The following is a 27,422-nucleotide window of genomic DNA, read 5'->3' as shown; positions in this document are numbered from 1 at the left end:
AGGTGAAAAAAAATAACAGTAGATTAGCTTACTTTTTCAAGTTTCTTAGGATGGAATGAACTTATTAATTTGAGGTCTTTCTTCTTTTTTAGTATAAGTACTTTGTGTTATAAATTACCCTCTAAGCACTGGTATATACTCAGCCTCCTTAGAGATACCTTCTCAGCTTAATAGACATTTTACATAATCACTGTGCATAGAACATTTTGATATAAATTTTTAAATTGCTACTTATCAGTTCTTTTCTTCTAATTCTGAAATACTTTTCTGACAAACAGTAAGAAATACTGTTTGTTTTCAAAGTTCAGGCTTGTTATTATTCTCATTTGAACATTAACTGCTTGAAATCAACATAAAAAACTAAATATTAAAACATCTAATAATTTTTACCTGAAACTTGAGCTTGCTTTCTCCCCCTTCTCGGTCTCGCTTATGCATATTCACCATTAAGGCTTCATAACAATCCTTCCAATAAAGTGCCATGCTCTCATGACCATCATAAAATGTATGGGTTTCATATTTCTTCATATAAGGTACAATCTTATAAAAAATATATATACACAAAATTTACTATATGCTTCCATAAAAATGATACTTTAGTAGAAAAAACCTCACTCAATAAAGATAAAACTTACATATTTTTCAATGTAAACTTGCCATTCATTTGAACTGCAATATTCTTGAAAATCTTCAAAAAATGAAGCGCTACCATTAGTCAAAGGTAAAGAAGGTAGATGCAAGTTCATGAAGAGAAGCTCATAAATTTTAGAAACTAGGGTACGGACAAGGGGAATCAGAAATGAATATATTTCAGTCTGTTCCTTGATTGACTGACTTAGAACATGTTCCAGCTTCCCTAAAATGTAACATGCTTCATCCTGATTTTCAATCACTTTGGTCTGAAGAAGGGTGTTTAGCTTAGCAGATGCCACTGCACAAACCTGGAGAAAAATAGTAAAATAGAGCAGATATTTAGTGATAGCAAAGTTCTTTGGCTCTTCTTAAAGTTGTTTTTAAAAATAAATTATAAAAGTAACCCATGGAATATACAGAAAAGTTAAAAGGTTGATAATTAATCATCCCAACATCCCCTCTACTCCTTCTTATAGTCTGCAAGAAGAGGGGGATGATTCCATCTCTAGTTCCAACTCAGGTCCTAAAAGATATAAGCCAAACAGAATATCCAACCCCTTGCCACAGTGACTGGTTCAGGGAACTCATCTCTCAGTCAACTCGTCATTGTATTTGTAGCATGGATTCATTCAGGTCAGGTATAGCTTTATTAGTGCAATGTCAGAACTTTTATACAGTAACTGTAAAGAACTGTGAAAGGGCTTGGATACTACCAAACCTTCAAGCTAACAAGTTAGTTTACCATAGTTTCACAGACACAGGCAGAAGAATGAGACTCCTGGATCAGAAACAATGGTCTACAGCATTAGCAATAACCAGAATATCAGGCAGAGAAGGCAATGGCAACCCACTCCAGTACTCTTGCCTGGAGAATCCCATGGACGGAGGAGCCTGGTAGGTTACAGTCCATGGGGTTGTGAAGAGTAGGACATGACTGAGCGACTTCACTTTCACTTTTCATTTTCATGCACTGGAGAAGGAAATGGCGACCCACTCCAGTGTTCTTGCCTGGAGAATCCCAGGGACGGGGGAGCCTGGTGGGCTGCTGTCTATGGGGCTGCACAGAGTCGGACACGACTGATGCGATTTAGCAGCAGCAGCAGCAGCAGAATATCAGGATTTGCCCTGTTTCCCAAACTAATTTCATGGTGAGAAATGAATAGGAGATGATGCCTGCACACACAATGGCTGCATTATAAGAGAGTGGCCCCAAGCAAAAGGAATCCAAATCTTTTACCCTGGGTAGTAAAGTTGCCTGAACACTGCCGTGGAGGGAGATATTGTCTTTATCACATACATACATACATACATATGTTGCTCAGTCGTGTCTGACTCTGCGACCCCATGGACTATAGCCTATCAGGCTCCTCTGTCCATGGGATCTTCCAGGAACAGTGCTGGAGTGGATTGCCATTTCCTTCTCCAGGGGATCTTCCTGACCTGGGCAGTAAAACAAACCTGCCTTTTAGTCTGGAGGGAGATATGATCTCTATCTCCTCAAGCTGTTTACTATACATGCATCCTCAAAAAGACAGTTCATCACAAAGGCATCCACTGTCTGTATTCACAAGAGATCCATGAAGAAATGTCTACCAACAAGGACTATAGGTAGAAGCACTCTCTTTCTCTGAATATGCACAAGCAAGCATGCAGCCTCAGTTTCTGCTGGCAGTCATTCTGTGATGGTAACCGCAGCCAGTTTAAAACAAGCTGGCACAGGATGGAAAGCCATGCTACAAGAACAGCAAACAAATGCAACTGGATGGAGCCTTGATGGAATCATCCCTTGAACTCATCTTAACTATGGAATTTTCAACTACATGAATCTTCTTAACTAAGTCATCTTGTATTGACATTTCTGTTATTTGGAATTACAAGCATTCTTACAGATGAATTATGGTACATAGGAGACCAAGTAAAGTTCTCGAAGAAAATACACATTTAGGATACATGCATGCATGCTCAGTCTCTAAGCTGTGTCCAACTCTTTGCGACTCCATGGACCGTAGCCCACCGGCTCCTCTCTTCATGGGATTCTCCAGGCAAGAATACTGCAGTGGGTTGTCATTTCCTTCTCCATGGGATCTTCCCAACCCAGGGATCAAATCTCACACTCTTGGATCTGCTACATTAGTAGGCAGATTCTTTACCATTGAGCCACCTGAGAAGCAGAGTCCCCAGGGTAAATACACATTTAGGGCACAAACTCACACAAAGTAATACTCTATATTACTCTTAAGCTCTGGCCTCAAACTTCATTGCAAAAAGGTAAATTAGGTCACAAAGGGGCCTCCTTTCATTGAGACTAGAGAAAGATGTAAGTCTTAAAACTATAAGACAAATTATTTAAAAAAAAAAAAAAAAAGCGCCTCCTTTTCCCTTCACCTATATCCCAATATTGGATCATATTATTTTAAAAATAAAGAAAAGCAAGAGAAAAAAAAAGGAAGTATTAGAAACCAACATGACTTCAAGAATTAAGTGTGCCAAAAACTCATCTGAGCTGTATGCACAGGTCTTCGAAGGCCAAGGCAACAATAAGGGATCTCAGGCAGTCTTTCCGTAAAAGAAAACTTAAAGAAGCAAAGAGCATTTGAGGAAATAACCTCTAAGATGGTTCAAAATTTTAACTTTTCTATTTTTAACTTAAGCTTCCACTTGTGAAGCATCTCTGCTCTCCTCAGGTTTCCCCCAAACCCCTTCACTTTACTCTTTAATCTGACTAAAGCAGTTTAAACCCAATAGAAGGCAACAAATATGAGACAAAAGGCCGTAAAATCTCATTTTCCAGGAAACACCAATGCTAATACTCTAGACTTTTTTGCTACGTGTTTTTAAAAACACTGTTTACATAAAAAGTCGAATATTCAGTGCTCTGCTTCTAACTAGTGTCACAGTATTATGTAACTATAATTTTATACATTTATTTAAAAGTATAAAGACACTTTTAGTGAATACAATGATTTACATACCACTGCCCACCCCCACACACACATAGATATGCTCCCCCTGCCCTCACATTATAAAGAGTACTATATTATGGTCACCTGAGAAATGACAGAAACACCAATGCCCTAGTTCCCTGCTTAATTACTGAGTGACGCCCCACACAAAGCACACAAAGGCATTTTTAGAAAGCTCCTCTAGGTGATTTCATGGGCAGCTAGTGAAGAGAACCATTAGATGAGCTAAGACCATTGAGGGAGCAGAAACCCAGACAAACTAGTGACCATATGCAGCATCTAAGGAAATGAACAGCTATTTGGTCCTGCTTTAAAGACACGCTGGGAAATTCTGGCATTTATGTGAAATCTCCTGATAATTAAATGTTGGGAACTAAATAATATAAATGGGCCAAATAAAACAAATTTGCTGGCCAGATTCATTTTGCAGGCAATTCTGTTTAAACCCCTATGAGGGAAAGGGTTCCTTTCCCAATTTTTTAACATGCACAACCTCAGGGAAATCCGCTTTTAGCCTGAGAGAGTGAAATTAAACAAGTAGCTAGAGAGGAATGTTCTAGATCACTAACTACTGGTTGACAGAATCAAGTCTTAGCTGTAGGTGCGGCTGCTGCTGCTGCTAAGTCACTTCAGTCGTGTCTGACTCTGTGTGACCCCACAGACAGCAGCCCACCAGGCTCCCCCATCCCTGGGATTCTCCAGGCAAGAAGACTGGAGTGGGTCGCCATTTCCTTCTCCAATGCATGAAAGTGAAAAGTGATAGGAAAGTCGCTCAGTCGTGTCCGACCCTCAGCGACCCCATGGACTGCAGCCTTCCAGGCTCCTCCGTCCATACGATTTTCCAGGCAGGAGTACTGGAGTGGGGTGCCATTGCCTTCTCTACAATTCTTCATTTATTTAATAGGACTCCCATAAAATGCTACTATGGAACAGGCACTGGATATTTAATGGTGAACAAATTATAATACACATGTTATTTCTCCTTGGAAATCTCACCAAGGGGAAAAAAAAAAAAAGAAATCTCACCAAGGAGAAAAACACTGAGGGTGATTATCAGTGGAAAAAAACAGAGTCCTAACATCTAAAACAATTAGCTACCCAGCATGCTGGCTCCAAGGGCTTTAACAGCCACCAGGTTCATTTCAGTGAAGAAGTCAAAAAAGTTATCTTTGTTCTATTCCTACATGGAGGAGAAAGAAAATGACAATGAACATCTATGTGTACAAAGATTGCTTGATGTTTTAGATTATTACCTTAGAATATAGTTTTAGAGTAGAATTACTAGACAAAGAGTATAACAATCTTTATAAAAGTTCTTAGTTCATATATTTTCAAATTGTATTTAAAAGCTGTACAATTCAAACATTCATTATTTATATATCAGAATATCTAGTATTGTTGAGCTTTTCTGTATTTTCCATGTTTTCTACAAAGACAATGTATTACCTTCATGATTAGGGGGAAAGTCTACTATCTTAAAAAAAGTTAGTAACACGGGGAAATAAGTTTAATATAATTGTAAGAAAAATAGAAAAGAACACAAAATTATCAAAATATATGATGGTTTCCATCTCCCCCCCAAAAAATATATACATATACACAGAAAAAAATATTAAAATGTTGAGAGATCGTTCTTTGGCTACAGAATAAAGCATGTTTTACCTATTTTTTTTCTCTTTATGTTTTTTGTGTATTTTCTACAATAAGCATATTTTCTTTTCTGACTGGAAAAAAATACTTACTGAAAAGTATGGCCTTCTTTAAAAACAGCAAACGTATGGTATTTTAACATCCTCATGCTCTTATCAATATTATAGCAAGTTTATATTAGACACCATACACACCACAACTCCCATACCCCAAGTACTTAAAATTCCAACATCAAAAATGAATGTATAGTCAGGTAAATAGCCATGACACAGACATAACTTAAGACAGCACATTAAAAAGCAGAGACATCACTTTGCCAACAAAGGTCCGTCTAGTCAAAACTATGGTTTTTCCAGTGGTCATCTATGGATGTGAGAGGTGGACTATAAAGAAAGCTGAGCACTGAAGAACTGATGCTTTTGAACTGTGGTGTTAAAGACTCTTGAGAGTCCCTTGGACTGCAAGGAGATCCAACCAGTCCATTCTAAAGGAGATCAGTCCTGGGTGTTCTTTGGGAAGACTGATGCTAAAGCTGAAACTCCAATCCTTTGGCCACCTGATATGAAGAAGTGACTCACTGGAAAAGACCCTGATGCTGGGCAAGATTGAGGGCAGGAGGAGAAGGGGACGACAGAGGATGAGATGGCTGGATGGCATCACCAATTCGATGGACATGAGTTTGAGCAAGCTCCGGGAGTTGATGATGGACAGGGAAGCCTGATGTGCTGCACGCAGTCCATGGGGTCACAAAGAGTCAGACACGACTAAGTGACTGTACTGAACTGAACTGAACTAGCCATGGAACACATGTCATGACTAATTCAACCCAGGTCATCACAAACAGCCAAGTAAACAGAAAGATGGCAGACTAAAATCTGCATGGAACTTCTCTAACCTTTGACACTTTAATTTAAAACAGAAACAATGAATATTCTGTGTCCATCTTTGATTCACCTTCATTACAGAAACCTAGCACAAACCTAGCACTAAAAGTAGTGTTTTAATATAGAAAAAGATTTTGACAGGAGCAATTTAAAAAAATTTTCTCAAAAATGCAAGTCCTAATTGAAAAAGACACATGTATCCAATAGCCAGAACATGGAAGCAACCTAGATGTCCATTGACAGATGAATGGATAAAGAAGCTGTGGTATATATACATAAAATGGAATATTCAGCCATAAAAAGGAACGCATTTGAATCAGTTCTGATGAGGTGGATGAACCTAGAACTTATTATACAGAGTAGAATGAGTCAGAAAGAGAAAGATAAATATCATATTCTAACCAACAAATACACAATCTCAAAAAATGGTCCAGAAGAATTTATTTACAGGGCAACAGTGGAGAAACAGACATAGAGAATAGACTTATGGACATGGGGAGGGGGAGGAGAGGGTGGGATGTATGGAAAGAGTAACATGGAAATTTACATTACCATATGCAAAATAGATAGCCAACGGGAATTTGCTGTATGGTTCAGGAAACTCAAACAGGGGCTCTGTATCAACTTAGAAGGGTGGGATGGGGAGGGAGATGGGAGGGAGATTCAAAAGGGGGGGGATATATGTATACCTATAGCTGATTCATGTTGAAGCTGGACAGAAAACAACAAAATTCTGTAAACCAATTATCCTTCAATAAAAAAATTAAAACAAAACAAAACAAATCAAAACAAACAAAAAAAAATGCAAGCCCTAAACTGCACATGTACAAAAAGTCTATGCAGGCTATACAGCTTCTAGCTATGCTAAATACAGATGATGTGAGTAACACCCTCTAATATAAGCTATGTATTAATGCTTTAAAAGAAAACCACAAATTATACAGAGTCACAAACATTAGGGAAAAAATAACTGACTAGCTGCCTCTCAAGCTTGTTTTTAATCCTACAAAACTGAAAGCAGAGTTAAGTCATGGTATTTTTAAAACTAAAAAATTAAAGTGCTGAAAACATAATTGCTATTCAGTTATTACACAAATTCATATGTTGCATGTAAGTATATAAAGTAATGTAAAAGAATCAACAAACCTGCAAATTACCCCTTCCAATGAAGCCAAGCAGCAACTGGATTTGAATCTGAGAGAGTTTCACCCATACTGGACTTTCAGAATACCAAACTGACAGACTGTCGAAGAGCAGCATCAAATCCTCTAAAAGCTAACACAAAGGAAAAATTGAGAAACAAAAATATTCCCATTTTTAAATCTACCTATGATGAGCTTCCCCCAACAGTAATACAAATCATACATATTTCAAGGCTGATTCAATATTCAGCTGGTAAAAAACAAAATAATTATCCTAGCAATAGTTAACAAAGTCTGTAACTATTTATCACATCTTATCCATTGTTTATTGCATCTGATAAGAGACGATATACAATTTCTTTCTTTGAATAAAGTCTCCCACTACCAAAAAAAAATCAAAGAGACGTTACGCACCTTCTCAGTCCACATGTTCGAATTGACTAGTCCCTCTGATTGCAGGAAGTTCTGTATGATCAGTGTGAGTCGGAAAGCATTTTCGGCAGTTACTGGATTCGTTTTTGCTTCTCTGTTTTCTGTGACGGCCCATTCTAACATCTTCTGTAGCAAACTAGGTATAAAGCAAAGTAAAACCACTTTATACTTATAAAAATAACAGGTCATTAAAAAAATGAAAAGAAAACAGCAACAGCAAAGCCAGCTATTTACTAACAGGAGTGTATTTCCAAAGATACACTCTCACTGGCAGGTATCATAAGACATTGTGGAAGGATTTTAGTAACAATGAAACCACTTTTCCATCTCTGGAGTATCTATCTTTAATATAACCTAATACTAAAAGGCAGAGTAAAAGTTACCTGTTTGACTTGACCTTTAAAAAAAAAAGCTATGAAAATAATTCACATTCTGGCCATGAGATATTTAAAAGTTCCTTTTAAAGCTGAAATTGGAAATGTTAGGGAAGAAAGCTTTATGCCTTACACAGAGTCTAGCTCCATGGAAAAACAAGAATAATTCTGTTGTAGTCTGCTGCTGTTACAGTGTCCTATCATATGCCTGGAACTCAAAGCTTTAGAGGAGTAATTTTCATGAAAACACTACTCCCTTCCTTTAGCACAGAAGCATTCAAACCTGGGCTAGACTATAGAACACAAAGCACCAAGTCCTTAGATACTACAGGAAACAATTGAAACAATGAGTATATAATCACCTCAAACCCAAATTAATGTAAGATTTAAGTCTCTTCACATTGGAGTTAGCTTTGTATTTCTCTCTAGATCCCACTAGAATGGTAACAGACAGGAAAAGGGCTGAGTACAAAGCTTCCCCTTTTCTCTCTCCCTACCCAGTGAATACAGAATAAATGTTCAATAATAAATATTTTAGACTCCTGCCCACTTTCAAAAGGAGAGAGGATATCACTAATGGAATGCTTACACTAGTTTTATTTCATCTGATGGTCGAAGTAGCTCACTGGATATTCCTGGTTTAGTTAGTGCTGAAAACACTTGTCCCCGTTCAATCCAAGTATCATCATCAGACTTTTCTAGTCCCTTACACATTATACAGCTCAAAATATTGGTCAGTAACTGAATAAGCTCCTCCTCACATCTCTATAAAAAACATAAAAATAATATTAAATTACTGGAGGGAAGGATTGTTAAAAACACATAAACAGAACCATCAGGTACATAGATTATTATCATTTAACATATTTTTAAGGTGTCTGGATGAACCTAGAACTTCACTAGGAAGGCCCCAGAGATGTAAAGAAGAACAAGACACTGGCTTTGCTCTTAAGACACTCACTACTGTGGGACTTCTAGGTGTCCAATATCTTCAATCATGAGACTTGGAACATGAATAATATATGAAGCTATTAACAATTACACATTTCTGGGGTTAGACATATAAAAATAAAAATACATTTGGACAAATGAGGCATCTTACCTCTTTGTTTTCAAGTAAAGAGAAGTCATCACTAAAACCCACATCATTTGTGACGCTGCTTTCCTTGTCAGGCTGCACAGGAAACGGCTTCATGGACTCTACTGGGGAAGGAGTGCTAGGCAGGCTGTCTGGCATTTGACTTCCACCATCACTCAGTTCACATGAATCAATTCCACTGAGATCTAAACTCAGAGGTGAAGGGTTATTATGCCAGAATTCTTCTTGATTCTCTGATTTGAAAGATAATTCTCCCATCGAGCTATCTTCTTGAAATAATGGCATGTTTGAGTCCAGAGAATGTCTATCCTCCAAACTCCACTCATCTGAAGACATATGAGCTGAGGCAAAAGAGGCAATTTTTTCTTCATCTGTCTTTTCGTCAAAGTTCCTCTTCATATCTTCCACTGATATATTTTTATCATTGTCTTTCATTATAATAGCCCTATTGTGTTTATGAAGAGTATTTCCATTTTCAAAATTTGCTTTTAAAAAAAGCCTAACTAAGGTGTCTTGCCAGCCCACTTGTTGAGATATCTGATGTGCTGCATCTGGCTGGGACTGCAAAATCTGTAAAATCTGCAAAGAGATTAAGAATGCAAAAATTTGTCAAAAGGTAAATGGTACTTTACCTCAGAACCGTTTCAGTTATTTCATGACAAAGTAATTTAATAAGAAACTTTGGAGGATACATTTTCAACAGATTACATTCTTAACTAGATTAGAAACTATTTGGAGGGCAGACACTGGGTTCTCAACTAATCTAGATATACTCATTGTATATCTAGAGTAGGGATATATTCAAATATTTGCTGAAAGATAAAAAAGGAAAATAAAATAAAATAATCCTCCACATACCAACATACTCATGTTACTAACTTAATTTGGTCAGAGAAAAAATATAAACTGATTTAATGTAATAAAGTTATATCCTCTCAACTAAATACTCTCCATGAGCCTACTATATTTGTTTAGCAGATACTGAACATCAACTATGTGCCAAAGCACTGGATAGTTTCGAGACTTTGGCTACCTATTGCCAAGAGCTGACTCATTGGAAAAGACCCTGATGCTGGGAAAGATTGAAGGCAGGAGGAGAAGGCGACAACAGAGGATGAGATGGTTGGATGGCATCACCGACTCGGTGGACATGAGTTTGAGCAAACTCTTGGAGATGGTGAAGGACAGGGAAGCCTGGCATGCTGCAGTCCACAGAGTCACAAAGAGTCAGACATGACTTAGAAATGAACAACAACTATGTGCCACACACAGTTCTGACACTAGGGTTTGGGGAATCATTAGAACACATAAGAAACTTTGAAAGACCCTAAGTACACCAAGAATAATGTCCCATATCATTTTTCCCCCCAAGCAAAGTTAATAGGTTGCTTTTGCAAAAACACTTTTTTTCATTAACTCTACATGGTGCAAACAAACAAAAACTGAACTTTAATTCCAGAAAACTATTTCCAGTGAGATGGGTGCTGCTATTTAGCTAGAATAAGAAACTGAAATTAAAGAGTAGGTATTGATGTGACAATGTGTATGATCTCTAGAATCCCAAATGACTTCACATTTTTTGGATAAAAACAAATTTTCAAATACTATATCAGAAATGCTGTTAAAAGTGGTCTGGCCCCAGAACCCAAGTGCTCCCCACTACACCACACTGCCTTCTGGTAGAGAATAGGAAGGGTACTGGGGAAGAGCAAAGCCCAACTGTAGAGCACAAAGAACTCTACTCGGTACTCTGTAATGACCTATATGGGAAAAGAATCTTTAAAAGTGGATATATGTATATGTGTAACTGATTCAGTTTGCTGTACAGCAGAAATAACACAACATTGTAAATCAACTGTATTCCAAAAAAATTATTAAGAAAAAAAATTTATAAGAAATGCCATTAGGATCTTTAAGATTTACATCACAAAGACAATTAACTTCTAAGTAGATGGAAAGAATTTCGGCTCCCAGTGTTTATAGAGTATCTCTTTATCAGAATTTCTAACTCTGACGAATTTCATAGCAGGAGATGAATTATGTCAGTGTGGACTTCAGAATTAATGGTTCTTATGTACACTGATGCTGGTACAGATAGCAGTTGAGTCAAAGTGAGTTACAATGACACGTTAAGTGTCTTTCCTCACTTAATGCTGCAATCAGTGAGCTACTATGCTTCTGTCAGTGCAAAACATCAGCTTTAAACATATTAAATATTGGTAGGCAAAGAAACTTTTCATGATTTTAAACTTTCCATGAAATGAGACTTATCTTACAGCTATTTTATGAACACATAATGAATAAAAACTAGGCCATAATGGGAGAGGTTTCTAATTGCACTCTGAGAGAAAAAAAGATAAGTTTACATGACTTGCTTCAAGAAAAATATAGCAAAATCCATCAATATATAAATTATGAAAACTCTTTGAAGAGCTATTGCATTTCATGAATTATGTACCACATTTGTATTATCACAGACAGGTAAATATCTGTGTTAAAAAAAAAAAAATAAAGCTCCTAACAGAAGTTTGTTAACATGGTAAAACAGGAAACAATCTAAAATGTCCATAAATAGGAAACCAGATTATACTTTATAGAACAGTCATAGAATAAAAAACCATGCAGCTATTAAAGAGAAACATGGGAACTTTCCTGTCGTACAGTGGATAAGAATCCACCTGCCAATGCAGGAGACATGGGTTTGATCCCTAGTCCAGGAAGATTCCACACGCTGCAGGGCAATTAAACCCGTGTACCACAACTACTGAGCCCATCATGTCTAGAGCCCGTGAGCCACAACTGCTGAGTCTGCATGCATGCCGCAACTACTGAACCCCAAGCACCTAGAGCCCACGCTCTGCAAGAGAAGCCACTGCAATGAGAAGCCTGTGCATCACAAAAAGAGAAGCCTTCTGCTTATCAAAACTAAAGAAAGCCTGCGTGGAGCAACAAAGATCCAGTGCAATAAATCAATAAATAACAAATAAAATAAAAATTAAAGAAAAAAGGAGAAATATATATCCAGATTTACTGGTGGAAAAGTACTGTGACATAATTAGGGAACAAAATTAAAAAGAAAAGCAAGGAAGCAAATTAAATACCAGAGTGGTCATTGGTTACCAGTAGAAAAGGTTTTAAGCAGGAAGAAGCAAATGGGATAACCATTCATAAACTTACTTAAATGTTAAATGAGTGGACTGAAGGTAAATCATAGTTGGAATACACCCATAAACTACAGAAAACCCTTTCCATAAAGGTCAAAAGATTCAGAAACTCTAAAATATGGGATATGAATTAGAAAAGGTCACAACTGAAGGATCTTAATACAGAAAATAATTTCTGGGAATAAATTTTTGACTCTGGGAAGGGCATTATTTCCAGGAGCTCATGTATGGTGAAGAAGAAAAAATTTGTATGCTATATTCCTTATTATTACATAAAGTTAATTCCCTTCAAAAAACTAAACTATAACATTATGTCATATAAAAGATATTAGAACTTATATCTGGTGAAATATACTTAATCTAAAGGTTATTCACAATATAATAATACTGCAATTCTTAAGAGTATATTTTAAAGCTTACTAACCTTTCTGCAGATGACCACCCTGACATTTATATAGGCTCTGTGAGAAATATATACCACAGATAACAGATCTTTGAAATTAATAGCAGGATCTATGATAGAAAAAAAAAAGTTAAAATTAAGTACTAGAGAAAAAACAAGAAAGAAATGTGTTAATAGTTATATATAAGCTGACATACTCATTTTATTTATACTTTTTTCCTGCTGTCAACAAACATGCTTTTCCCCCCAACTTTATTAAGATATAATTGACATAAAAACACTGTTTAAGGTGCAAAACACAATGATTATATATATATATATATACACACACACATATATATAGTGAAATGATTATACAATAAGGTTATTTAACACAGCCATTATCTGACATAGTTACCATATTTCTTTTTGTGGTGAGGACATTTAAGGTCTGCTCTCTTAGCAACTTACAAATACACAACACAGTATTGTTAACTCCAGTCACCATGTTATAACTTAGATCCACAAAACATACTTATTTTACAACTGAAAGTTTTCAGTCTTTGTACCTTTACCCGTTTTCCTCACTGCCCCACTCTGGCAACCATCCATCTACCCTGTTTCTCACTTTTTTCACCCACAGGTTAAATGAGATCACATGGGATTTGTCCTTCTTTGCCTGACTTACTTAGATTGCGTTCTAGGCTTTTCCATGTTGTTGCAAACGGCAGGATTTCCTTCTTTTATATGGCCAATATTCCATTTTGTGTACATATATACATGCCTGACTTTTGTTACTTATTTATCTGTCAATGGACACTTAGGCTATGGTCATGTATGGATGTGAGAGTTGGACTGTGAAGAAGGCTGAGCGCAGAAGAATTGATGCGTTTGAACTGTGGTGTTGGAGAAGACTCTTGAGAGTCCCTTGGACTGCAAGGAGATCCATCCAGTCCATTCTGAAGGAGATCAGCTCTGGGATTTCTTCGGACAGAATGATGCTGAAGCTGAAACTCCAGTACTTTGGCCACCTCATGCGAAGAGTTGACTCATTGGAAAAGACTCTGATGCTGGGAGGGATTGGGGGCAGGAGGAGAAGGGGACGACAGAGGATGAGATGGCTGGATGGCATCACTGACTTGATGGACGTGAGTTTGAGTGAACTCCGGGAGTTGGTGATGGACAGGGAGGCCTGGCGTGCTGCGATTCACGGGGTAGCAAAGAGTCGGACATGACTGAGCGACTGCACTGAACTGAACTGGACACTTAGGTTGTTTCTGTATCTTGGCCATCAAGAATGATGGTATAATAAACATAGCGGTGCAGATCATACCTCTTTGAGATATCATTTCACTTCCTTTAGATATATACCCAGAAGAGGGCCTGCTGAATCATGTGGTAGTTCTATTTTTAATTTTTTAAGAACCTTCCAAAGTGGCTGCAAATTCATATCCATTGAATCTGAGCTGACTAGACATGAATTCAATGGACAGTCAGCTCAAATTTAATGAACTCATGTCCACTGGCATGAATTTGGACATGAATTTGAGCAAAACCCAGGAGACCGTGGGCAGAGGAGCCTGGCATGCTGCAGTCTATGGGGCTGCAAGGAGTTAGACACAACTTAAGAGACTAAAAAACAACAGTAGTGGCCGCACCAATTTATAATACATTCCCACCAACAGCACACAGGGTTCCTTTTCTCCTCACCCTCACCACTAGCACTTTTTATCTCCTCTCTCTTTGGTAACAGCCAAACTAACAAGTGGGAGGTGATATCTCACTGTGCTTTTGATTTTCATTTCCCTTAAAATTAAGGATGTTGAGTATATTTTCATGTATTTGTTGGCCATTTGTATATCTTCTTCAGAAAAATGTCTATTCACGTCCTTCGCTCATATTTTAATTGGATTTTTTGCTATTGAGTTGTATGATTTCCTTATATGTTTTAGATATTAACTCCTTATAAGATTTGATTTATAAACATTTTCTCCCATACTATACACTGTATGTATATACTTTTTGTATAAAAGTACAAAAGACTTTTCCTTTTGTTGATGGTTCCTTTTGCTATGTAGAAGTTTCCTGGTTTGATCTAATCCCATGGTTTATTTTGATTTTTGTTGCTTTTGCTGTCATATGCAAAAAATCATTGCCAAGACAAAGGTCAAACAGCTTTTCCCCTATGTTTTCTTCTAGTATTTTTTACAGTTCAATTCTTACACTTAAATCTTTAATCTAAATGAGTTAATTTTTGTGTGTGGTGTATGGGTCCATTCTCATTGTTTTACAAATGGATATTCAGTTTTCCCAACCACGTTTATTGAAGAGACTACCTTTCCTCCATTGAGTTCAGGGATCCCTTATCAAATACTAGTTTACTGTACATGCATAGTTTTATTTCTGGGCTCTTGATTCTGTTTCACTTTTTTATGTGACTGTTTTTATGCATACTGGAGCACACTCTTTTGATTACTATAACTTTGTAGTATAGTTTGAAATCCCAAAGTATGATGCCTCCAGCATACTGCTTTCTCAAAAAAAGAATGATACATAATAGTCACATAAATGCTGAAATAGCTGCTTCATTTTAGGTGAGAATCACAGATATGTTTAAGTTTTACAAAGACAATAGGCTTAGAATGTCCACCATCTTCCTCAGGAAACCCGAAATAGTTGCTCTCTGACTGTCTAAACATACTGTCCATGCTGCTTGGATCTTATACTTGGATTACCTTCTTATATAAATGTCTTATCAAAGAAGCTCGTCCTAGATCTTTCTGAATCTCTAGCATCTGATATAGATCCTATAGTTCATAGAAAGTACTAACAAAAAGGTTTATAAAAGCAAAATTAGAAACAAAAAAGAATATCTAAAATTTGTTTTCACTTTTCCTTTAAGACTTCAAGCTCTGTAAAGGAAAATAATATCTCGTACATGTTTTCTCTAATGTCCTTTTCTTTTTACATAGTCAATTATTTGCTTACCACTCAGTCAATAAACATCTACTGAAGGCATGCCAAGTAAGGCTCTATGCTATGCTCTGGGGAAAAACAACAAAGGTATATTTGAAACAGTGTCCAATGAAAGCCCTGCTGAATCAAGTAACAGGTAATTTTATTTTATTTTATTTCATTGTTTTTAGTAACAGGTAATTTTAAAAGCAACCTGAGGAAGGAGGGGGAAAGAACCTTCAGAAGAAAAAAAAATTTAGAGCCATCAAGTAGAATTATTTGATGATGAAGAACATTTCTATGCATTAGTATTTTTAGCCTCGGTCATACCTGTATTTATAATTTGATTGGTGAGACTTTTAATGAGAGAAGTATTAACAGGTGCTTCATTAAGGAGGAGTCCAAATCCTGAGTAGCCAACTTCTCTGAGTCGAATACGTTGTTTACTTCGTTCATAAACATTTGTGCATTTCAACATCTGTTCCATAACCTGGTCACAATGGTAATATATTCATCTCAATATAGAAAACTAAGAACTGTTGTCACTTAGGTTAATACTGAATAAATATTAGTGTACAATAGGAAATGGCAATCCACTCCAGTACTATTGCCTGGAAAATCCCATGGACAGAGGAGCCTGGTAGGCTACAGTCCATGGGGTCACAAAGAGTCGGACACGACTGAGTGACTTCACTTTACTTTACAATGTTTTTGAAACATCATTTTATTCCTCAAGAATTTAAAAAAAAATAGCACTAATAGGGAAGACTATTCCATATCTTGCTATCATTAAAAAGTGAACTTAAGAGCAACTGCATTTGAATAATTAATATGTTTCAAACCCCAATTTATATCAATTTCTTCGTAGATAAAAGAAATAATTTAAAATTTTCTTTCAATGGCTTAAAGTGTAGAGGGAAAAAATCCTGTAGCTTGCAAGAAGAACAAACGTGTGCTCTGAAATACAAGAAAGACACTTCTGGATTAATCTAGTAATCTATTTATGTGATAGTTGTCAAAATAATTTTCAACAACAAGGAAATACTGTGAAACACCTCATCCATATGTTAAAATGGAAGAATGAATTAGTAACCTCAAACACCTTGAAGGTAAATCAATACTTTTACAAAGTGACATACTGAAAGCTTTTATGAAAGGGTAAGTCCATCTAGTCAAGGCTATGGTTTTTCCAGTAGTTATGTATGGATGTGAGAGTTGGACTGTGAAGAAGGCTGAGCACCAAAGAATTGACGCTTTCGAACTGTGGTGTTGGAGAAGACTCTTGAGAGTCCCTTGGACTGCAAGGAGATCCATCCAGTCCATTCTGAAGGAGATCAGCCCTGGGATTTCTTTGGAAGGAATGATGCTAAAGCTGAAACTCCCATATTTTGGCCACCTCATGAGAAGAGTTGACTCATTGGAAAAGACTCTGATGCTGGGAGGGATTGGGGGCAGGAGGAGAAGGGGATGACAGAGGATGAGATGGCTGGATGGCATCGCTGACTCGATGGACGTGAGTCTGAGTGAACTCTGGGAGTTGGTGATGGACAGGGAGGCCTGGCACACTGAGATTCATGGGGTCGCAAAGAGTCGGACATGACTGAGCGACTGAACTGAACTGAATCTTGGCAAAAGAGTATCATGAACAACCTCTGAGGGGCCATTTTTGAAGAAATGACATTAATTCTCCATATAGGAAGCCTGTATGGGTACATGCTTTAAGGAATAGCTTCAGGGGTCACCATAACCAATACTCAGGAGAGACTATGTCAGACCATCATTAATGCACTTTTGTTTTCCAAAATTTAGGAATTCCATATAAAGGCAATCCAAACATAACCCCACGAGTAGACTTTATGTCACACTAATGATGTAGGGGGAAACAACTGTCACAGGCAATTTGACATAACAAAGGAGAATAAATGATGAAAAAAATGCATTTGCAGTAGAAATATGACTGACTTTTAAAATTTTAGTTAACCAAAAAGGTGGAGGGGGTGGCTTCAGTCCAAATTCAAAGTCTGGGATATTCTGGAAAGCTTAATAAAACATGTCCTACATCCTTTAACAAGTTATTAATTTTTCCGCTTCAGTTTCATCTGTAACATGATAACAATAATATCCACTTCATAAAGTTGCTGCAAGGACTATATAAACTATACATTAAATGGGCTTAAAGAAGTGAAAGTGAAGTTGCTCAGTTGTGTCTGACTCTTTGTGACGCCATGGACTATAGCCTACCAGGCTCCTCCATCCATGGGATTTTCCAGGCAGTAATACTGGAGTGGGTTGCCATTTTCTTCTCCAGGAGATCTTCCCGACCCAGGGATTGAACCCGGGTCTCCCACATTGTAGGCAGACACTTTACCGTCTGAGCCACAAAATGGGCTTAGTGCTTGATAAATAGTGTGTGCTAAATAAGCTTAGTATGATGGGCTACACAGACCCACTGGAAGTCTAAAGGAGGTTAAGAGTTTTTCTATTGAGTATGACAAAGTGGATTTTCCACTGAAATTACTAATCAGATTATAATAATATAGTTTTTAAATACACAAACAGCAAAAACATGAAAAATGTCTATCAAAACAAACCGAACAATTTAAAATTAGAAGTAGGGACATGAAAAAAGAATTAACATTCACAGAATGGATATGTTCCAAGTAAATTAATATACCCACAAATCTCCTCAAATATAAAGATGCTTAAGACATGTTTGTACCTTAAAAATGATTTCTCTTAGTTTGTCAGAGTACTTCTGATTTAAGAGTAAGGCATAAAGTATGTCAGCATTTCCAGGTTCAAACAGCAGTAAGAAAAGCTGACCTCTAGTTGGGCTGGTACGTAGGAGACTGAAGAGTATGTCCAAAATTCCAAGAAGCTTTTAAAATTAAGCAACAGAAAACAAATAATCACACTTGTATACAGAAACACAAACAAAAGTCATACACCACAAATAGTTACTTAACTAAATTCAATATCCCCTAATGTTTTAGCTTAACTAGATTATCAGAAGTCTGAATCTGCCTTGCCTTTTCCTTCATTATGCCTTTGTTTTATTCCATTTCCTTTTGCACATCCTCTCACTACCCACATTCACCTGCTGAACCTTTCTCTTCCATAAAGTCTTTCCTGGTTCCTCAACATCTAACACTCTCCTATGGCAATCTCATGTTACTTCATATTTCTCTTACAGATATTTCATGCTTTTTTTACTTTCATAATTACTTGTAAATCTTTCTTATCAATCCCTGGCTTTATTAAGCTAAAAACAAGAACGATAATTTTTTCATCATTAAATACCTACAATATCTAGTATTATTCTATATATATGTATAGTAAGTATTCAATAAATATATAGTTAAGTATGTAATAAATGTTTGACTAAATTGATCAAGAAAATATTATTAGCAATGAATCATAGCATAGGTGACAATATAGCAATCATGAAATAAGATGATTGTTCATTATTCTAAATAATGAGAAGCCTTTGAAGTAGTTCAACCTTATAAGGAAATAGCCTAAGTTAATTTATCTATATAATACCAACTATAAAGTCATATAACCACTGAGTACACAATGCATATTTCATGACAGAGGACAAAATTCTTCAGTCAACATAAATTAAGGCTGCTCAGATTTGGTGTTGAGAGTGGTATACCAAAAGAACACAGAAACAGCAACAAAAACACCTGGGTTATATAGTTCCAGGTTTATCCGCTGTGTGACTTTTTAAGTTAAGTCACCTAATCTCCCTGAGCACGTATTTTCAAATGTACACATGGGAAGAGTAATCCCTGGTCTGTATATTTTATGTCAGTGGTCAAATTCTACCATACATCAGAATCACCTTGAGGGCTTGATTTGGACATATATTTGGATTTCTAAAAAATTCTCAGGTAAGTGGGTCCATACATTAAGAACCACTGTCTTAAAGGGTAGTTCTGAAGTATAAATGAATTGTGTATGTGGAAGAATTTAAAAATAGAAATAGTTATAATTTACTCTTTATGTAAAAATTTTATGAACCTATTAAATACTAAAATTTATGTAAGAAATCTATCCAGTAGCTTTTGTTAATAGTTAAACATATAATACATGGCCTATGATACAGCAACTTAATTATTAAAACTAACAGGTTTATCATGAGCATAATACCTGTTCTTCTTCATTGATAGCAGCTATGTAACCCATAATACTTTGTATCTCTTCATGAGTTCCACCTTTGCTCAGAAAATATTTAATCAGTCCATACAAAGAAGTCCTTATTGTTCGAATATCATCAGGAGACAGCTCACTATATTTACAATCATTCCTAAAACAGAAAGTAAACAAGAAACAATTGAAATTTTTAACTTTTACATCTTTGTACTTTTATATATAAAAGAATCCATAGTTAAAAAGAAGATGTTTGTATGTAACTATTAGAATTCATAGTATCTTTGGCTTCTTTTTAAGAAAAACCTTTTCAAGTTAGGAGTTACAATAATAAAGATATAAATTGTTAAAAACAGTTTATATTTATGTATTATGTAGCAGACACAATTTAAAGTGCTTTACACATTATTATTTCATTTAATTTAATCCTCGAAATAAACATGGGAAATCATACAGTTGTCCTTGTCACAAAGCAGAAAACCTTAGCACAGAAAAGTTGTGTAAGTTGCCCTTGTATGTGATCCTTGTTCATTATTTTAACCTTCACAATGTCCTGGCTCTCTGAAGTTAAAGGTATCAGAATTGCTAGAAAATATAACAATCTAAGTGCTCCAAACAAGTGACAGACACATTATCAAACTGAGAAGAAGGACATCATACCCATAATAAATCCTAAGTGTATCCAGGAGAAACTGTACACCATACTTCTTTCGGAAAACTCTTCTGCTGTCTTTGATGATGGTAGAAAGATACTGTATGTGACCTAAAATAGAAAGTTTACTCTTAAATTATATACTTAAAATAAAAGTCACATAGGTGGTAATAAATTTCTAAACCAACTACAGAATTTTATCCAACAGCCTGAGCTTACCAATTCGAAAGGGAAAATCTCCACGGTTCCAAATACGGAAGTCAAACAGCAAATACTGATACATTTGTTGCAGGAGTTGCATATTTTTCTCTAATGATACCTGTTCAATGAGTAACTGAATTGCCATCAATACATTAACATCCATCAAAGCGCTAGGCACCTGAAATCCAAACAGAAGAAGGTTTTTGTAAAGTTCAGTTTAAACAATTGTCATTAAGCTGTAATTTGAAATGATTAATTCAGAACATCTACTAAATATAAAAATCTTGGTTAGAAAAATGTAAACAATTTAAACATTGATTTTTCTGATATAACTCTAGAACATATTCCTAAAATAGTACTTTAAATGATCAAATAATGCAAATACCAAAGTTAACACATAAGGTCCTGAATATCAAAGATTATACACTGTTACGTAAGATAAGTAGTTCTTATATAAGGTGATTTCATAGAAATTTTTAAAAGCTGCTTGTGAAATAAATTATATTCTCTAATATAACTTAAGTTATGATAGTATAGTTTTAAAAATATATTTATGTACTGGAAAGAAAAAGTCTCAATACTAACTGGTAATTACAATCATCAGAAATATCTGCAGAATATTAGACTAGCTCACCTTCTGAAGTAAGGCTCCAAGAACGGCAACTCCATGGGAGTGAATAAGGTTGTCCTGGTTAATAGGATGTCTTTGAATAAAGTGTTTCACAATCAAGATAAATGTTGCAATTAAATTTCTCTCGAGTCTTGACTCTGTGGGATTGTGAACAAGTCATTAATTATCATCATTACTCTAACCACTTTTATATCAGATGCTCTACATCATAATGCATATTGTAACAAACAAGTAATTGGGCTCAGGAATTTGCATCCTAAAGGTCACTTGCAGAACATAAGTATCACAGAAAACAGTAACTGCATATTATATATTTATATATACATGTAAATATTTCCTCTACGATAAATTTAATAGTGTTGTCAGATTTCTGCTAACAGTACAAACTAAGGATAGTCAAAAGTACAGTCAAACATCATAAGTGTTTTGAGCAAAGTATTATGAATTTTCTGAACTCCATTAGGAAAATTAGGAATGGACCACTTCAGCTACAAATGGAAGCAAGACATTTCCAATTAATTCTCACATTTCTCAATGACCATTTCACATTAATTCAGCTAAATACCTGATGCCTTTGTGGAGGTCAATACCACCCAATCTCCTTCTACAGGTGTTATCAACTCAGAAACTGTGCTTTCATTCAATCCTTCAGGAATCTGTCCTTCACCAAAGCGGCTGATTTTTTCCAATAGAGGAAAGAGTACATTTAATCCACCTATGCAATTTATAACGTCCTGAAAGAGGAAACTACAGTTGATTAATCTTATGATGCATGGGAAATTTTATCATTTAATACCTATACAGCATGTATGAGGTTATAATTTGCTTAAGTTTTTAGCAAGGTGTACAACAGCCTAAACTAACGCAACCCTTGTATGGGCATATGCTTTAAGGGTGGCCTCAAGGATCACCATAATGAATACTCAAGACAGACAAGGCCAGACCATTTTTTTAAATTTATATTTAATTGAAGAATAACTGCTTTACAATATTGCATTTGTTTCTTCCATGCATCAACATTAATCTGTCTTAGGAACACATATGCCCCTCCTCCTTGAACACCCCTCCCACCTCCCACACCTTGCCACCCCTCTTGGTTGTTACACACCCCCAGTTTGAGTTCCCTGTTTCATCAGCAAATTCCCATTGGCTATCTATTTTACAGATGGTAGTGTATATGTTTCCATGCCACTCTCTCTATTCATCCATCTCTCCTTCCTCGCCCATTCCATGTCCGTAAGTCTGTTCTCTATGCCTGTGTCTCCACTGCTGCCCTGCAAATAGGTTCATCATACCATCTTTCTAGATTCCATGTATATGCATTAATATATAATATTTTTTTTCTCTTTCTAACTTACTTCACTCTGTATAATAGGCTCTAGTTCATCCATCTCATTAGAACTGACTCAAATGTGTTCCTTTTTATGTCTAAGTAATATTCCAACAGCTTGTTTATCCATTCATCTGTCAATGCGCATCTAGGATGATTCCACGTCCTAGCTACTGTAAATAGTACTGCCACAAACACTGGAGTGTCTTTTTCAATTTTGGTTTCCTCAGGGTATATGCCTAGTGGTAGGATTGCTGGGTTGTATGGTAGTTTTATTTCTAGTTTTTTAGGGAATCTCCATACTGTTTTCCATACTGGCTATATCCATTTACATTCTCACCAACAGTGCAAGAAGGTTCCCTTTTCTCCACACCCTCTCTGGCATTTGTGGGTTTTTTGATGATGGCCATTCTGACTGGTGTGAGGTGATATTTCATTGTAGTTTTTATTTTCAATTCTCTTAATAAAAAGTGATATTGAGCATCTTTTCCTGTGTTTATTAGCCAGGCCAGAACATTTTTAATGCACTTCTGTTTTCCAAAGTTTACAAATTCAAAAGACAGGCAATCCAAACATGACCCTCTAAGTACATATCATTATCATTAATGATGTAAGAAATAACAACTGTCACAGGCAATAAGGCATACCAAACAGGAGAATAAGTCATGGAAAAACAGAATGTATTTGTATTACAAATATGACTGACTCCTCTAAGTTTACAGAAAAGTGGAGTCAGTGGCTTCAACCTAAGTTCAAAGTGACTATTGTGGATAGCAAAATATATTCAGATATATTCAGTATCTTAGACAAGTTATTTCCCAGGCCTCAGTTTCCACATCTGTAAGATAAAGATAATATTAATTTCCACTCTGTAAAGTTGTTGCAAGGATGAGGTAAGCTAACACACGAAAAGTGCTTAGTGCCTGACATACAGTGGGTGCTATATAAGATTAGACTGCTAAAATGTTCTGAACTGCTATGTATACATAGCTTAAGTCTGTAAACAACCTCTTCCTAGTCTGCTTGTTTTTCATATTGATTTTTAAGGGCTCTGTAATCAGTAAACTAGAATTTGGGATGGAAAGCATTTTTTTTCCAGTTGTCATTTAAAATTTTTTGTCTTTGATTTTGCTGCAGTATAAAAAAGCAGTAGTCTTTTTCTTGATAATTCTTTCTTTTCGACTTCTGCATAGCTATTTCAAGGCTCAAAGACTGCTTGAATTTCAAGTATAATGTATGACAAATAATCAGCTTTCTCTATATAAGTAATCCATAGAACTGGCCTTATAAAATCAATCTTATAGGTCATCAAAAGTTAACTATGTTAACAGGTAAGAATAAGCATTATCTCAAAGAGAAAAAAGCCTTATATCACATGAATAACATGAGAATAATACAAATTGATGGATTCATTTTAGCCCAGACAGAATTATCCTAATGATTTCTATTCACTGAAACAATAAGCTTATATGACTGGTATTAAATGACTAGAAGATGAAAGAGTTTTGTTTTCTTTGCTGATTTACCAGTAAGTTCCAACATAAATGTCTTTGATCTTTATTGTACTTAGGCTATAGTTGCTATTTAATATATCTTTTAAAGAAATTCTATATTTTAGAAATAGGATGTCTCTGACTTTCACATTAGCCCAAATAATCTTTACTAATTTATAATCACTCAGTCAATGATCTTATTGTATATACCAGATGCCAGGCACTGCTGGAAAAAGCAGTGGTCCCTTTTTTGAAGTTCTTAAGGACTACTGGAGAATCAAGCAAGCAAATCGTTAACTACTCACCATGATGAGAGAAATAATAAAAACTGCTACAAGTATTCATGAGCAGAAGAGTTAACTCAGTCTTAGAAATAAGTAGAGGCCTTTAGACAGAAGCAAAGATACTATATCCAGCTGAGACATAAATATGAGTCACACGAAAAAGGCAAACCAGATGTGATGGCTAGACGGTGTGCTGGAGAAGAGGGAAAATTACTCTTTAACCTCAGAGAGGAACAATCTAAGTTTGTTTAAAGCTGATGGACAGGAGACTAGACAAGAAGTGTATGATATAGGAGAAAAGGGATAATCTCTGAGGGGTTGAAATCTGTTACATAGTTTCAGGGATTAAATACCTTAAAAGTGGAGCAATTAATGAGGGCAGTATATTTTTCTTATGAAAACTGACAGCATAACTTAAAAAAATAACTAAGTTACAAAAAAATTAAATAGTCATTCAACTACTTATTTGTTTATCCTTCAAACTGTTCACCTGCAGATATTTTAAACTGGATTTACTCAGATCAATCTGGGGCTGCTCAAAAGACAAATGCTTTTAAAGGATCAGTCAACTTAGATAATATGCTGCCCAGTGTTCACCATTAACTTACCTTAATGTCCCAGTTTACTACTTTATTTCCTGTTAACCTTCCATGGAAACAATTAGTAGATAAATCAAGACAGATAGAATTTTTGCAGGCCTAAAAATAAAAGAAAAAGAAGGCAAACGGCTAAGCACAATGAAGATAAAACATAACTTTATATATGGAACATTTCATCATAATTTTAAAAGGTATATAGTATACTCAATGATAAGATGCCTACAATATTAAGTTTAGTATTACTATTCTCTGTCTTTCAAAAGAATCAAGGACTAGATTCTAACACACTCACTCATAAAATGCAGGTCATTTCTGCTTGTCATCTGACAGATAAGTTTGAGCTAGAACTTATCATTCACTAATGACATGAGTTAAAATTCTTTCTTTTCTAAACCAGTATGTGCAAAACAGATATTTTACTTTTTTTTTAATTCAACATCTTAGTCCCATTAGTACAAAAATTATAATGACAGAAAAATTAAACCACTGACAAGACACTATTTTCCCTTATATTACCAACAATTTTAGTTATATTCAAATTAGCTTTTTCTGCAACTCTCGAAATTGCTAAAGTTATCTGTTAACTTCCATTAAGGTTCATAAAGCAGGGAACTTCACATTTAGGTTGATTCATTAGTACAATTCCCACTACAAGCATTCCCATTTATAATACTGGAATGATATAACATCTGAACCCTAGTTAAGAGCTGCAACATAACTTTACTGCTCCCCATTTTCTTTTAAAAATTAATAATTTTTAATGATAATTCAAGTCCCTTCTTCTCAATTACCCATTGAAATGACAAAAGGAATAAAAATGGAATTTTAGTTCACAACATAGTTACAGCTAGATGAACAGTCCGCACATTTACTCTGACCTTTGCAGTGTAGTGAAGAAGGACGTTACCAGGCAGGTCAGCCATGTCAGACTCTTGAAATTTCCAAGGGCTTAAACAGTTTGGACCTAAAAATTATTTATACACACACACAAATACACACGTATCATTGAATATATATGGCCTCCTCAGTTCTGTGTAATCAGAAAGAAATTTTTAATTAGCTGTTTCAAACTTCTTATATAATACAGTTAAAACACAGTAGCCAAAATGTAATTTATTTTTATATCACCTCCAATTTATCTAACACAAGTAAAGTTGCAGGAGAGGGTTGATCAATGTCTAATACGGAAAAGAAATATTATATAGCATCAAAAACTAATATAAAATATAACAAAGCTTATATATTGATTAAAAGTAAAACAATTCAAAACTGTAAGATAAAATAGCAAAACAACCAATCAATAATGTGAATAGTTATTATAGAAATGGAATAACAAATGAGTGGACTAACAAATACAAATAAAAGATTATTGACTTTACTAACAAAAATTTTTTTTAAAAAGTTAAAACAAGGTTCCAAAACCAATAAAACATTGTAAAGCAATTTTTCTCCAATTAAAAAAAAAATAAAGGTTCCATTTTGTACAAAAAATAGAGGAAACAATATTAATCATTCCATCTTAGTGCAGCAGTGGTGAGTCTGGTATACTTATCTGCTACTGGTAGACACTGTCAATTGGTATATTCCTTATGGAAACTGATTAGGTAAAATGTAATTAAGAGCCAAAAAATATTCACCCACTTTAAATATTTATCCTGGGAATTTATCATAAGCAAATCCACCAAAACATGAAAAAAAATTGGTATAATAGTTCATCATATTTAATATTTGATGTTTTATCAATATTAAAATTATAAACAATCTAAATCATACATAGTGAATTCAGTGAAATATCATGTAGCCATTAAAAATAATCATTTTTAATGATTACTATAAAACATTACTATTTAATGAATACTATAAAACAATTATTCATAGGAGTAAAATTTGATGTAGGAAAAACTAAGAACAAAATCTAAGCTATACAGCTGTAATGACTATACTAAATGATTTATTATTAACTTGGAATTTATTTAAATTAAAGATCAACTTCAAATGTTTCGATGAGTTTTAAAATAATGACAAGGTCCTAATACAAACTGTTAAAGTATGGACAGAGACATTCATCTCAAAACCCCATGTAATCTAAAAAGATATTTTGACAAATACTAAGCTAATTTGTTGATTTAATATACATAACTAGTTGTAGGCTTAACTCCTAAACATTCTACTAAAATACAGATATAATTTTGAAAACAGTTATGATCCAATAACAACCAGCACGCATCTTTAAAATCAGAGCCAAAAGAAAAAAAGGCCAAAACAAAAACAGCTTGTAATTTTATCAAAGGACTCTTTATTCTAATGCCTTCATGAATTCTTCAGATTATTACTATATAAATTATAAAAAATGACAAGTCTTGAATAAGACTCATGATTTTAGAATCAATTATGTGATT

The 27,422-nt window shown here is 35.2% G+C and overlaps 1 protein-coding gene across 1 annotated transcript in view; it reads right to left on the bottom strand.

Annotated features, from left to right (window-relative positions):
* NBEAL1 (neurobeachin like 1) overlaps positions 1–27,422 on the bottom strand; it is a 128,294-nt gene that overhangs the window by 55,031 nt on the left and 45,841 nt on the right. The window contains exons 15-30 of the mRNA XM_052659759.1: positions 25,902–25,987; positions 25,033–25,122; positions 21,883–22,051; positions 21,321–21,454; positions 20,705–20,864; positions 20,494–20,596; positions 19,834–19,990; positions 18,398–18,556; positions 16,009–16,168; positions 12,766–12,854; positions 9,181–9,756; positions 8,668–8,843; positions 7,687–7,840; positions 7,277–7,405; positions 636–941; positions 391–540 (exon numbers count right to left, since the gene is read on the bottom strand). Of these exons, the coding sequence (XP_052515719.1) occupies positions 391–540; positions 636–941; positions 7,277–7,405; positions 7,687–7,840; positions 8,668–8,843; positions 9,181–9,756; positions 12,766–12,854; positions 16,009–16,168; positions 18,398–18,556; positions 19,834–19,990; positions 20,494–20,596; positions 20,705–20,864; positions 21,321–21,454; positions 21,883–22,051; positions 25,033–25,122; positions 25,902–25,987 (2,798 nt within the window). The remainder of the gene's footprint in view (positions 1–390; positions 541–635; positions 942–7,276; positions 7,406–7,686; positions 7,841–8,667; positions 8,844–9,180; positions 9,757–12,765; positions 12,855–16,008; positions 16,169–18,397; positions 18,557–19,833; positions 19,991–20,493; positions 20,597–20,704; positions 20,865–21,320; positions 21,455–21,882; positions 22,052–25,032; positions 25,123–25,901; positions 25,988–27,422) is intronic.

This window comes from Budorcas taxicolor, chromosome 2 (genome assembly GCF_023091745.1).
Source record: "Budorcas taxicolor isolate Tak-1 chromosome 2, Takin1.1, whole genome shotgun sequence".
Classification (NCBI taxonomy): domain Eukaryota; kingdom Metazoa; phylum Chordata; class Mammalia; order Artiodactyla; family Bovidae; genus Budorcas; species Budorcas taxicolor.
Note: the sequence above shows the minus strand (reverse complement) of the source record. Positions and strands in the feature narration are given on the sequence as shown.